At 36.2% G+C, this 14,661-nt stretch overlaps 1 protein-coding gene across 1 annotated transcript; it reads right to left on the bottom strand.

Moving 5' to 3' along the window:
- Nucleotides 1-4,299: 4,299 nt before the first annotated feature.
- LOC115855689 (small nuclear ribonucleoprotein Sm D1-like) lies at nucleotides 4,300-4,864 on the bottom strand. Its single transcript, XM_060297557.1, is given in 2 exon segments — nucleotides 4,300-4,439; nucleotides 4,774-4,864. Coding segments are annotated over 2 exon segments (231 nt in total).
- Nucleotides 4,865-14,661: the final 9,797 nt, after the last annotated feature.

Genomic DNA, 14,661 nt, shown 5'->3' on the forward strand with positions numbered 1-14,661 from the left:
GATATTTTACAATTTGCCTCCAGACATAATACATGCTTAAACAATTATAAGATGGTGACCAATTGAGGAAAAATGCTCAAAGTGATAGATTTTTCTATGCAAGATAAAATTACCTAGCTTACAGAAAAAGTGTTAAGATAAATATATATATGGATATATAATTAATGATGATAATTTAAACCAAAGAATAGATTTTAGTCAATACATAAGATAAGCATTTTTATGTCTTAGTTCCTTTACATTTGAATTAGACAGAAACACTTTAAGAGTTCTTTGTCCTTTGTGATAATATAAAGGAAATTGAAGAAACAGATAGCATAAGACTATTAGGAAAGGTGGGGGAAGACTTAGAGCACTGGTTTTTAAACTATGTCTCTTGAGCAATTCAGAATGCCTCAGCTACCAGGCAGAGAATTAAAGGGGAAACAGAGCAGACAGACTCAAGATCTGCCCTTCTATTTCATCCACAGCAAAGTAGCTGCTTTTTTATTTTTTAACATCTTTATTGGAGTATAATTGCTTTACAATTGTGTGTTAGTTTCTGCTGTATAACAAAGTGAATCAACTATACATATACGTATATCCCCATATCCCCTCCCTCTTGCGTCTCCCTCCCACACTCCCTATCCCACCCCTCTAGGTGGTCACAAAGCACTAAGCTGACCTCCCTGTGCTATGCCACTGATTCCCACTAGCTATCTATTTTACATTTCATAGTGTATGTATGTCCATGCCACTCTCTCACTTCGTCCCAGCTTATCCTTCCCACTCCCCACGTCCTCAAGTCCATTCTTTACATCTGCGTCTTTATTCCTGTCCTGCCCCTAGGTTCTTCAAAACGATTATTATTATTATTTTTAGATTCCATATATGTTAGCATACAGTATTTATTTTTCTCTTTCTGACTTACTTCACTCTGTATGACAGTATCTAAGTCCATCCACCTCACTACAGATAACTCCATTTCTTTTTATGGCTGAGTAATATTCCACTTTATATATGTGCCATATCTTCTTTCTCCATTCATCTGTTGATGGATACTTAGGTTGCTTCCATGTCCTGGCTATTGCAAATAGAGCTGCAATGAACATTGTGGTACATGACTCTTTTTGAATTATGGTTTGCTCAGGGTTTATGCCCAGTAGTGGGATTGCTGGGTCGTATGGTAGTTCTATTTGTAGTTTTTATTTTTATTTTTATTTTTTTGTGGTACGCGGACCTCTTACTGTTGTGACCTCTCCCATTGCAGAGCACAGGCTCCGGACATGCAGACTCAGTGGCCATGGCTCACGGGCCCAGCCGCTCCATGGCATGTGGGATCTTCCTGGACCAGGGCACGAACCCGTGTCCCCTGCATTGGTAGGCGGACTTCAACCACTGTGCCACTAGGGAAGCCCTATTATTAGTTTTTTAAGGAACCTCCATACTGTTCTCCATAGTGGCTGTATCAATTCATATTCCCACCAACAGTGCAAGAGGGTTCACATGCACGACACACTCTCTAGCATTTATTGTTTGTAGATTTTTTGAGGATGGCCATTCTGACAGGTGTGAGGTGACACCTCACTGTAGTTTTGATTTTCATTCTCTAATGATTAGTGATGTTGAGCATCCTTTCATGTATTTGTTGGCAATCTGTATACCTTCTTTGGAGAAATGTCTATTTAGGTCTTCTGGTCATTTTTGGATTTTGGTTTTTGCTTATTTGATATTGAACTGCATGAGCTGCTTGTATATTTTGGAGATTAATCCTTTGTCAATGAATCACTTGGAAATATTTTCTCCCATTCTAAGGGTTCTCTTTTTGTATTGTTTATGGTTTCCTTTGGTGTGCAAAAGCTTTTAAGTTGTATGAGGTCCCACTTGTTTATTTTGTTTTTATTTCCATTTCTCTAGGAGGTGGGTCAAAAAGGATCTTGCTTGAATTTATGTCATAGAGTGCTCTGCCTATGTTTTCCTCTAAGAGTTTGATAGTGTCTGACCTTACATTTAGGTCTTTAATCCATTTTGGGTTTATTTTTGTGTATGGTGTTAGGGAGTGTTCTAATTTCATTATTTTAAATGTAGCTGTCCAGTTTTCCCAGCACCACTTATTGCAGAGGCTGTCTTTTCTCCACTGTATATTCTTGCCTCCTTTATCAAAGATAAGGTGACCATATGTGCATGGGTTTATCTCTGGGCTTTCTATCCTGTTCCATTGATCTATATTTCTGTTTTTTTTCCAGTACCATACTGTCTTGATTACTGCAGCTTTGTAGTATAGTCTGAAGTTCAGGAGAATGATTCTTCCAGCTCTGTTTTTCTTTCTCAAGATTGCTTTGGCTATTCAGGGTCTTTTGTGTTTCCATACACATTGTGCAATTTTTTGTTCTAGTTCTGTGAAAAATGCCATTGGTAGTTTGCTAAGGATTGCATTTAATCTGTAGATTGCTTTGGGTGGTAGAGTCATTTTCACAATGTTGATTCTTCCAATACAAGAACATCGCATATCTCTCCATTTGTTTGTATCAGCCTTAATTTCTTTCATCAGTGTCTTATAGTTTTCTGCATACAGGTCTTTTGTCTCCTTAGGTAGTTTTATTCCTAGGTATTTTATTCTTTTTGTTGCAATGGTAAATGGGAGTGTTTCCTTAATTTCTCTTTCAGATTTTTCATCATCACTGTAAAGGAATGCAAGAAATTTCTGTGCATTAAATTCGTATCCTTCTAGTTTATGAAATTCATTGATTAGCTCTAGTAGTTTTCTGATAGCATCTTTAGCATTCTCTATGTACAGAATCATGTCATCTGCAAAGAGTGACAGTTTTGCTGCTTCTTTTCCGATTTGGATTGCTTTTATTTCTTTTTCGTCTCTGATTACTGTGGCTAAAACTTCCAAAATTATGTTGAATAATATTGGTGAGAGTGGGCAACCTTGTCTTCTTCATGATCTTAGTGGAAATGGTTTCAGTTTTTCACCATTGGGAATGATGCTGGCTGTGTGTTTGTCATATATGGCCTTTATTATGTTGAGGTAAGTTCCCTCTATGCCTACTTTCTGGAGAGTTTTTATCGTAAATCAGTGTTGACTTTTGTCGAAAGCTTTTTCTGCGTCTATTGAGATGATCACATGGTTTTTATCCTTCAGTTTGTTAATATGGTGTATCACAGTGATTTATTTGCATATATTGAAGAACCCTTGCATTCCTGGGATAAACCCCACTTGATCATGGTGTATGGTCCTTTTAATGTGCTGTTGAATTCTGTTAAATAGTATTTGGTTGAGAATTTTTACATCTATGTTCATCAGTGATATTGGCCTGTAGTTTTCTTTTTTGGTTGCATCTTTCTCTGGTTTTGCTATCAGGGTGATAGTGGCCTTGTAGAGTGAGTTTTGGAGTGTTCCTCCCTCTGCTATATTTTGCAGGAGTTTGAGAAGTATAGTTGTTAACTCTGCTCTATATGTTTAATAAAATTAGCCTGTGAAGCCATCTGGTCCTGGGCTTTTTGTTGTTGGAAGAATTTTAATCACAATTTTAATTTCAGTGCCTGTGATTGGTCTATTTATATTTTCTATTTCTTCCTTGTTGTTTAGCCTCTATGTGTTTTTATTTTTTACAGGTTTTTTCCTGTAATTGATATCTAGTCTCATAGCATTGTGGTTGCAAAAGATATTTGTTATGATTTCAATTTTCTTAAATTTATCAAGGCTTTCTTTGTGAACCAAGATATGATCTCTCCTGTAGAATGTTCCATAAGCACTTGAGAAGAAAGTGTATTCTGTTGTTTTTGGATGGAGTATCCTATAAATATTAATTAAGTCCATCTTGTATAATGTATCATTTAAAGCTTGTGTTTCCTTATTTATTTTCTTTTTGGATGATCTGTCTATTGGTGAAAGTGAGGTGTTGGAGTCCCCTACTATGATTGTGTTACTGTCAATTTCCCCTTTTATGGCTGTTGGCATTTGCCTTATGTATTGTGGTGGTCCTATGTTGGGTGCATAAATATTTACAATTGTTATATCTTCTTCTTGGCTTGATCCCTTGATCATTATGTAATGTCCTTCTTTGTCTCTTGTAATAGTCTTTATTTTATTTATTTATCTATTTATTTTTTCCTGTATTTATGTTTATTAAAAACTGCCACAAACAAACAAATCCTGTACAAAAAGCAGCCAGGGCATCGATCACTTTAAAATCATAATCTTGAGAGACACAATTTGCTTAGGACTCCACCGTCTTTTAACTTAGCCATGTAGTCTTCCTCTGCCACGTCTTCTTCTTCTTCGTTACTTTGAAATAGTAGTCTTGAGAGATATTATCGCCTAGGACTCCCTCTTCCTCTGCCTCAGCCACGTCCTCTTCCTCATCCTTGGCCTCTTCCTGTAACAGCTTCCCTTTTCTTAGATTTCACCTTTGGTTCAACATCCATGACAAGTGTATCTAGAGGTAACCTGTCTGGCAGAATAAAATATCAAATGTTATTTCCTCGAATACTCAGTGTTTCCAGCTGTACAGGTTTTTTGTTCTTCAGGGTCATTTTCACAGCTTTAAGATGTATATTCATGGGCTTCCCTGGTGGTGCAGTGTTTGAGAGTCTGCCTGCTGATGCAGGGGACACGGTTTCGTGCCCGGGTCTGGGAAGATCCCACATGCCGCAGAGCGGCTGGTCCCGTGAGCCATGGCTGCTGAGCCTGTGCCCTGCAATGGGAGAGGCCACAACAGTGAGAGGCCTGCGTACCGCAAAAAAAAAAAAAAAAAAAAAGATGTGTATTCATGCTGACATCTACACCTGTGATTGTTCCATGGACCTGTGTTCCATTCTTTAATTCAGTGGTTACAGTTACGTGACTCAATTTCATCAAAATTCTCACGAGCTTCATCCTAGCGGTGCCATCACCCTTTTGGTCCAATAGTACGCAAAACCCAACAACCGAGCACCGACTGGCTATGAATATCAATAGTCTTTATTTTAAAGTCTATTTTTTTCTGATATGAGAATTGCTACTCCAGCTTTCTTTTGATTTCCATTTGCATGGAATATATTTTTCCATCCCCTCACTTTCAGTCTGTATGTGTCCATAGGTCTGAAGTGGGTCTCTTGAAGATAGCAAATATATGGGTCTTGTTTTTCTGTCCATTCAGCCAGTGTATGTCTTTTGGTTGGAGCATTTAATCCATTTACATTTAAGGTAATTATCGATATGTATATGTTCCTATTAATGTTTTCTTAATTGTTTTGGGTTCGTTATTGTAGGTCTTTTCCTTGTCTTGTCGAAATGTATATGTTCCTATTAATGTTTTCTTAATTGTTTTGGGTTTGTTATTGTAGGTCTTTTCCTTGTCTTGTGTTCCTGCCTAGAGAAATTCCTTTAGCATTTGTTGTAAAACTGGTTTTGTGGTTCTGACTTCTCTTAGCTTTTGCTTCTCTGTAAAGGTTTTAATCTCTCTATCGAATCTGAATTAATTTCTTGCTGGATAGAGTAATCTTGGTTTGTAGGTTTTTCCCTTTTATCACTTTAAATATGACCTGTCACACCCTACTTGCTTGCAGTTTCTGCTGAAAAATCAGCTGTTAAACTGATAGGGATTCCTTGTATGTTATTTGTTGCTTTTCCCTTACTGCTTTTAATATTTTTTCTTTGTAGTTAATTTTTGAAATTTTGATCAGTATGTGTCTTCCCATGTTTCTCCTTGGATTTATCCTGTATGGGACTCTCTGTGCTTCCTGGACTTGATAGACTATTTCCTTTCCCATGTTAGGGAAGTTTTCAACTGTAGTCTCTTCACATATTTTCTCAGTCCCTTTCTTTTTCTCTTCCTCTTCTGGGACCCTTATAATTTGAATGTTTGTGTATTTAATGTTGTCCCTGAGGTCTCTGAGGCAGTCCTAAATTCTTTTCATTCTTTTTTCTTTATTATGCTCTGTTGTAGTTATTTCTGCTATTTTATCTTCCAGTTCACTTACTGTTCTTCTGCCTCAGTTATTCTGCTATTGAATCTTTCAAAGAGTTTTAATTTCATTTATATTGTGTTATTCATCATTGTTTGCTCTTTAGTTCTTCTAGGTCCTTGTTAAACGTTTCTTGTATTTTCTCCATTCTCTTTCCAAGATTTTAGATCATCTTTACTGTTATTACTCTGAATTCTTTTTCAGGTAGACTGCCTATTTCCTCTTCATTTGTTTGGTCTGGTGGGATTTTTACCTTGTTCCTTCATCTGCTGCTTATTTCTCTGTATTCTCATTTTGCTTAACTTACTGTGTTTGGGGTCTCCTTTTTCAGGCTTCAGGTTCATAGTTCCCATTGTTTTTGGTGTCTGACCCCTTTGGGCAACGTTGGTTCAGTGGGTTGTGTATGCTTCCTGGTGGAGAGTTCTGTTGCTGTGTTATGGTGAATGAGGATATATCTTGTCTTTCTCGTGGGTAGGCCCGTGTCTGGTGGTGTGTTTTGGTGTTTCTGTGAACTTATTATGATTTTAGGCAACCTCTCTGGTAATGGGTGGGGTTGTGTTCCTGTCTTGCTAGTTGCTTGGCATGGGGTGTCCAGCACTGGAGCTTTCTTGTCCTTCAGTGGAGCTGGGTCTTAGCTTTGAGACAGAGATCTCTGGGAGAGCTCTTGCTCATTGATATTACATAGGGCTAGGAGGTCTCTGGTGGGCCAGTGTACTGAAATCGGCTCTCCCATCTCAGAGGCTTAGGCCTGACCTCTGGCTGGAGCACCATAACCCTGTCAGCCACATGGCTCAGAAGAAAAGTGAGAAAAAGAAAAAAGAAATAAAGAAAAAATAAAATAAAGTTATTAAAAATTTTTTAATTGTTAAAGTAAAAAAATAAAAAAAAAGTATTAAAAAAAAATAGAAAGAAAGAAGAGAGCAACCAAATCAATAAACAAATCTACCAATGATAATAAGCTCTAAATACTACCTACGATAAACATAAAATCAGACACTATTTAGATGCAGAAAGCAAACCCCAAGTCTACAGTTGCTCCCAAAGTCCACCACCTCATTTTGGGAAGATTCGTTGTCTATTCAGGTTTACCTCAGATGCAGGGTACATGAAGTTGATTGTGGAGATTTAATCTGCTTGTCTTGAGGCTGCATGGAGAAATTTACCTTTCTCTTCTTTGTTCACACAGCTGCTGGGGTTCAGCTTTGGATTTGGCCCTGCCTCTGCATGTAGTTCACCCTCTGGCATCTGTTCTTCACCCAGACAGGAGGAGGTTAAAGGAGTGGCTGATTAGGTGGCTCTGGTTCACTCAGGCTGGGGGGAGGGAGGGGTATGGAATTGTGGGACGAGCCTGCGGCAGCAGAGGCCAGTATGACGTTGCAACAGCCTGAGATGTGCCATGTGTTCTCCTTGGGAAGTTGTTCCTAAATCATGGGACCCTGGCTGTGGCAGACTGCACAGGCTCCTGGGAGGGGAGGTGTGGATAGTGACCTATGCTTGTACAGAGGATTCTTGTTGGATGCAGCAGCAGTGTTTGCATTTCATGCCTGTCTCTGGTGCCTGCGCTGACAGTGGTGGCTCACATCTGTCTGTGAAGCTCCTTTAGGTGGTGCTCTGAATCCCCTCTCCTCACGCACCCTGAAACAATGGTCTCTTGACTCTTAGGCAGTTCCAGACTTTTTCCCGGACTCCCTCCCAGCTAGCTGGGGCACACTAGCCCTCTTCAGGCTCTGTTCACGCATCCAACCCCAGTCCTTTTCTGGGTATCTGACCTCCAAAGCCCAGGTCTCAGCTCCCAGCCCCTGCCTGCCCCAGCCGGTGTGCAGAGAAGTGTCTCAGGCTGGTGAGTGCTGGTCAGCACTGATCCTCTGTGCTGGAATCTCTCCTCTTTTCCTTCTGCACCCCTGTTGTTGTGCTCTATTCTGTGGCTCCGAACCTTCCGCCGTCCCGACCACACCCTGTCTCCACCAGTGAAGGGGCTTCCTACTGTGTGCAAACTTTTCCTCCTTCACAGCTCCCTCCCAGAGGTGAGGTCCCATCTCTATTCTTTTGTCTCTGTTTTTTCTTTTGCCCTACCCAGGTACGTGAGGAGTTTCTTGCCTTTTGGGAAGTCTGAGGTCTTCTGCCAGCATTCAGTAGGTATTCTGTAGGAGTTGTTCCACATGTAGATGTATTTCTGATGTATTGTGGGGAGGAAGGTGATCTCTACATCTTACTCCTCCACCATCTTGAAGGTGCCTCCCAACAGTGTTGCTTTTATCTGATGGAGGTATCCTGAGAAGAAAGAGATTCCACTCATTAAATGAAAAGCATTGATTAAAATATATATTTTTTTAATTTTACTTATTATGAGTATATTCTATATGTTGCAGAAATTAGACCAAGTACCAAGCAAGTATCCTAGAGAGTGGGAAAAGGCATACTGAACTGATGTAGATGATATTATGCTTTCATATTTACCTATAATAAACAAGTGTCTAGGAAATATTCTGAAGTGAAAAAAAATACAATGTAAACAAAATGCCAACTGTTGGTAATAAAGGTCACAGTGTTGAATATATAATTAGTGGAAGCTGACTCAGGATAAGAGGAGAGCCCTGAAGAAATACATGAAATGAGATGATGTCCTTGTTCATACTTACCATGTGACTTACCGTGGTTACCACCACCTAGAGATGAAGCATCTGCCTGTTAAAGGTGTTAGATGGTTGGATGTATCACTGAAAAGAGTAAGAAATTAAAGAGCTGATATAGCAGGATAAATTTTTGAGTTAATAATATCAGTAATTAACATTGATAGAGTACTTCCTATGATCCAGACACCTTAAAAATGTACATTCAGTATCTCATGCATATATATCAAAATTATTATTCCCATATATCAGAAAGGAGAGTACATTTAAGAGTGTGGGTTACTTTCCAAGGTCACACAAATGGTAAGCTGTAAAGTAAGAATTTGGACCAGTTGGGCCGAAGTTCATAACTTTAATACTCTACTTCCATTTAACATGAGCAATATCAATGTATTCTTCCAAAATAAAAGTATTGTTTTTTATTTGATCTCAGACTTGACATTTAATGTTCCTTTATAGTTTTAAAAAACTAAAATGGACAAAATTTGTCTTTTTTTTTTCTTTTTTACGGTATGCGGGCCTCTCACTGCTGTGACCTCTCCCGTTGCAGAGCACAAGGCTCCGGATGCGTAGGCTCAGCGGCCATGGCTCACAGACCCAGCCACTCCGCGGCATGTGGGATCTTCCCAGACTGGGGTACAAGCCCATGTCCCCTGCATCGGAAAGCGGACTCTCAACCACTGCGCCACCAGGGAAGCCCCAAATTTGTCATTTTTGATCAATTTTTAGTTGAACATTTGAAGGCAGCACAAGCTCAGTGTTTACTTTCAGGCAGGCCTGGTTGGAATCCCAAATCCATCTTTTACTCCATTCTTACATGTAATACAAGGACAAGAGAACCTACTACATAGGGTGAATTTAAGGGGTAGATGATGTCCTATATAAAAGTGCCTAGTTGAGGGCCTGATCTCTTTGCAATTGTTTGCTCCCTATGATTTCTATTTCATATTCACAGTGTCCTTTGTCATTTATATATATATCGATGTATATACACAAAAGGCTTATGGAAGTCATATAGAGCTATTGTTTGTTCTTATGTTCTTAAAATACTGAACAATTCAGACTAAGGTTACTTCCAATTGTCTCCTAATGGATAAGATTTTCATATCAGTTGGATGAATGCCATAGATTCTTTTTTCTGTGGTCTGATACTATTTTAAAATATTAATATTTCCATTTGCCTCAGAAATGTTCTGATTACAGACCCTTTTCCCATTTAGGAAGATGAGAGGAAAAAGTGTCCCATGCTCACTGCTCTCTGTTGTCACATCATACTTTGCAGAGAAAAATAAAAGGTAATGCTGGATTTTGACTTTCAAAAGGTCTAAACAAAAGGCAAGCTTTTGCTTCCACAGATGAGATCAGATTCTATAAGGTGAAAGCAGAGGGCAAGAATCAGACAGAATTAGATGCTGATGAAGGTCCCCTAGGAGAAGTTCTGGAAATGTTTTTCTCACTCACAGTGAGGTCAAAAAACCCAAACGAAGGAGGAAATCCTCAATTAAATTTTGGAATCCGGACAGAGGAATCCTGAGCATTGCTTATGGACTGATTGAAAGACATTACAATTTTAAATCTATATTGCAGAAAAACATTAAAAATATACTTGTGCAATGAGATTTGTTTCCTTAACTGATAAGGGCTAAGCACATTGATAACAACTTTGGAAGCTGGATAGTGCATACCCACAGTTCACAAAATTGAAACATGTTCTTGACTTAATATTATTTCAGAGAAAATAATCACTTTTTACTTTCTTTTTAGTAAAACATATAACATTCTCAATTCTCAAATTGATGAGCCAATAATAGCATAAAGAAATGGTAGCCAATTCTGTGAGTGTGTGTGTGTATATGTATACATATATTATAGATATATAATCATCTATCAGTCTAGATTAGCCACTTCAACCACTAAGACCATACCCTCAAAAATCAGAATAGCATATTTATCTTATTTTATTGATTCTGTTTTTTAAAGTAACCTAACAATAGTAATAGTTAGCCTAGTTATATACATATATATGTTATAACATATCTATATAGATAACATAACTATGTATATCTATATCTATCTACCAATCTATCTATATATCTATCTTGTATATCTTATATATAGGTCCCAGACTCCATCCACTGTTTTAGGGCATCTGGAAGATTGTGTAGGAACTTATATTCTAGAAGACAGTCTTGCATCTTTTACACCACATTTCATTGTGTGTGTGTTTGTGTGCATGTGTGTGTTTGTACACATATACACTATGTAGAAAGATAGATAGATAGATAGAGACAGATATACATCACATATAAGTATATAGCTGATGTGACTATCATTATAGTTAGGCAATGACAAAAGCAGCCATAAAGTCTGTGTTTAAAAATATAAAAATGTTATTTAATTTAGGCAAAATTTGTTGGTATTTCTAAAGTGTCCCATTTAAACTCTTTTTTTTTTATCAGATGGTTAAGATATTCATTCATCTGACAATCTAAGGAATATCTATTGCATAAAAGTGCACTGTGCTAGGCAAAGGTATATACAGAAGAAGAATATGAAATACTTTCACCCATGAGAAAAAAAATCCACAAGTATAATCCATCCCACGTAAAGTACTAGGAAGAAAAGCAAACTTTGTGTCAAGGACTTGGATTTTGTTTGGATGCAGACACTATCCAGCAGTGTGACACTGAGTTACTGACCTTCTAGTTCACACATTCTTCACTGGAACAATGGTAAATTATTCTAGATATCATATATCTGGAAAATACTTTCTATTTGTAAAGTTCTTTAATTTTATCTATGAATGAAGGTATACAAAGTTGTCTCTGCTTAAATAATAATTTTTTAAAAAGTTTGATTATTCTCATTAAGATTGTGTTTTGCCACTAAATCAAACATCTAGATTAATAAAAAGTAAGGGCTTTCCAATTGTCCAAGTCAAATATATATTTTTAACTAAGATATAAAACATAAAAAAAAAAAGTTCCACTTCTATTTCATAATCTAATCAGTGATTTTAAAAGACCTAAAACAGTAGGAAAAGTAAAATTTTAAAGAGATAAGAAATATCATTGGGACTGCATATTTTTACAATTCTAACATGAGAAAAAACTTTAAACACAAACAAATCTTTGCATAATATTTATAACTCAAATAATTTAAGTATATTCATAATTTATTCCAAATTATCAGGCAGGAATATGGGATTTAAAATTAGTCCTACGTCAGTTGCTTACTAGTCAAATTAATTTGGGCAGGCCTGAATTTCCTCATCTGCTTGGGTTTTAACATATAATCTTTTGGGTTCTTAAAATTAATGACTTGTGGTATGACATATGTGGTCCATTTGAAGACCTCTCATATTAACATTTCTGAATTCCCCTCGCACTTGTCCAGAGGCAGCCATTTTATAATTGCTATTGCTTGTAATTGCATAAACTAGGGTACTTTTCCCAAATGGATAAATGCACACTCTTATAGTTTCAGTCAACTCATAATTTAAGCATGATTTGAAGAAGTATCATGAAGCCTGACTGTTGTTTGAATACATCTTACAAAAATTTCTGGCCTGATAAAGTATGATCTCCCAAAATTTGCAGAATGAGAGTTACAGCTTGGAAAAAAATTCCTGTTGACAATAGTGAAAAACTTTGTATGAAATCCGTATCTTGATGCACAGAGAATATCTTCTGAAGAAATATAAATTTGATGACTCTAAGTAGAAAAGTATTTGGAAGGCTAAGATTCAAAAGATATTTTAGGGGTACCCTATCCAGTTTATTCGATATCTATCTATATTAATTATGTTTATTTACATCTATGTCTAAATTTATGTAAATAAAACTAAAATGGCTCTCTTGACAATAAAAAATATTATAAATACTTATAATTACATTCTAATGAAAGCATTATGTTGTTTTAATTATATATTTTTTCTTTTTTAGTAGTATATATAATAATGGTATATTTTACAATATACCATTTTGATAACATTTTTGATTTCATTAAATACAATTGAATTATTTTATAAATTAAGGCAATATATGGAAAAAGCCTAGGAATTATTTATAACAGTATTTTGCTTCAGTAACTTTCAGAAAGAAAAATAATAAGCTATATAATTTTAAGTATGAAGAGGAAGCAGGGTATTTGTGTGAACAAGGTATGTGGGGAGTAGTTGAATGTTATTACATCCAAAAAAAATGATAAAATAATTTATGGGACCAAAATTTTTAAAAATTTGGCTGCACCAACAAGTAGGGAATAAATAGATGTGTTATTGATGGGAATTTCTAAATTTATTATCTCATAAATATAAAAGATATCTCATGTTTCATTCCTTATATTTATTTTTTAAATATACAGAATAATATTAGATTACCACAAGGAGATTGGAGAGATATATAACAAAAATTAAATATAACCTCAATGCTCTCATATACAGAATTATTAACTTACAAAGGACATATTAACATTTGTCATGTATTATGTTATAGGAGCTAGAGTATTGGCAACAAACAAAATGGAAAATGTTTGTTATTATGAAGCATGTATTCTAAAAGGGTCAAAAAACAAATAAGTAAATGTAAGGTGTATATTAGACAATGACAAGAGCTCTTGTGAAAAAGAAAAAAGAGTAAGGGGAAAGATAACTCTTTGGGAGTTATTGTTTTATGGAAAAGTGCTAATGGAACATTCTCTGGGATAGATCATATCTTGGGTCACAAATCAAGCCATGGTAAATTTAAGAAAATTGAAATAGTATCAAGTGTCTAATCTTACCACAATGATATGAGATTAGATATCAATTACAGGAAAAAATCTGTAAAAAATACAAACACATGGATGCTAAACAATACACTATTAAATAACCAAGAGATAAGTGAAGAAATCAAAGAGGAAATCAAAAAATACCTAGAAACAAATTACAGTGAAAACACAATGACCCAAAACTATGGGATGCAGCAAAAGCAGTTCTAGGAGGAAAGTTTATAGCAATACAATCCTACCTCAAGAAACAAGAAACATCTCAAATAGACAACCATACCTTACACCTAAAGCAATTAGAGAAAGAAGAACAAAAACTCTCCAAACTTAGGAGAAGGAAAGAAATAATAAAGATCAGATCAGAAATAAATGAAAAAGAAATGAAGGAAACAATAACAAAGATTAATAAAACTAAAAGCTGGTTCTTTGAGAAGATAAACAAAATTGACAAACCATTAGCCAGACTCATCAAGAAAAAAAGGGAGAAGACACAAATCAATAGAATTAGAAATGGAAAAGGAGAAGTAACAATTGATACTGCAGAAATACAAAGGTTCATGAGAGATTACTGCAAGCAACTGTATTCCAATAAAATGGACAACCTGAAAGAAATGGACAAATTCTTAGAAAAGCACCACCTTCCGAGACTGGACCAGGAAGAAATAGAAAATATAAACAGACCAATCACAAGCAGTGATATTGAAACTGTGATTAAAAATCTTCTAACAAACAAAAGCCCAGAACCAGATGGCTTCACAGGCAAATTCTATCAAACATTTAGAGACGAGCTAACACAAAGCCTTCTCAAACTCTTCCAAAATATAGCAGAGAGAGGAAAACTCCCAAACTCACTCTACAAGGCCACCATCACCCTGATACCAAAATCAGACAAAGATGCCACAAAAAAAGAAAATGACTGTCCAATATCACTGATGAACATAAATGCAAAACTCCTCAACAAAATACTAGCAAACAGAATCCAACAGCACATTTGAAAGATCATACACCATGCTTAAGTGGGGTTTATCCCAGGAATGCAAGGATTCTTTAATATATGCAAATCAATCAATGTGATACACCATATTAACAAATTGAAGGATAAAAACGTAGGATCATCTCAATAGATGCAGAAAAATGTTTTGAAAAATTTCAATATCGATTTATAATAAAAACTCTCCAGAAAGTAGACATAGAGGGAACTTACCTCAACATAATAAAGACCATATTTGACAAACCCACAGCCAACTTCATTCTCAATGGCGAAAAACTGAAACCATTTCCACTAAGATCAGGAAGAAGACAAGGTTGCCCACTCTCACCAATATAATTC

This window comes from Globicephala melas, chromosome 4 (assembly GCF_963455315.2).
Source record: "Globicephala melas chromosome 4, mGloMel1.2, whole genome shotgun sequence".
In the NCBI taxonomy this organism is placed as follows: domain Eukaryota; kingdom Metazoa; phylum Chordata; class Mammalia; order Artiodactyla; family Delphinidae; genus Globicephala; species Globicephala melas.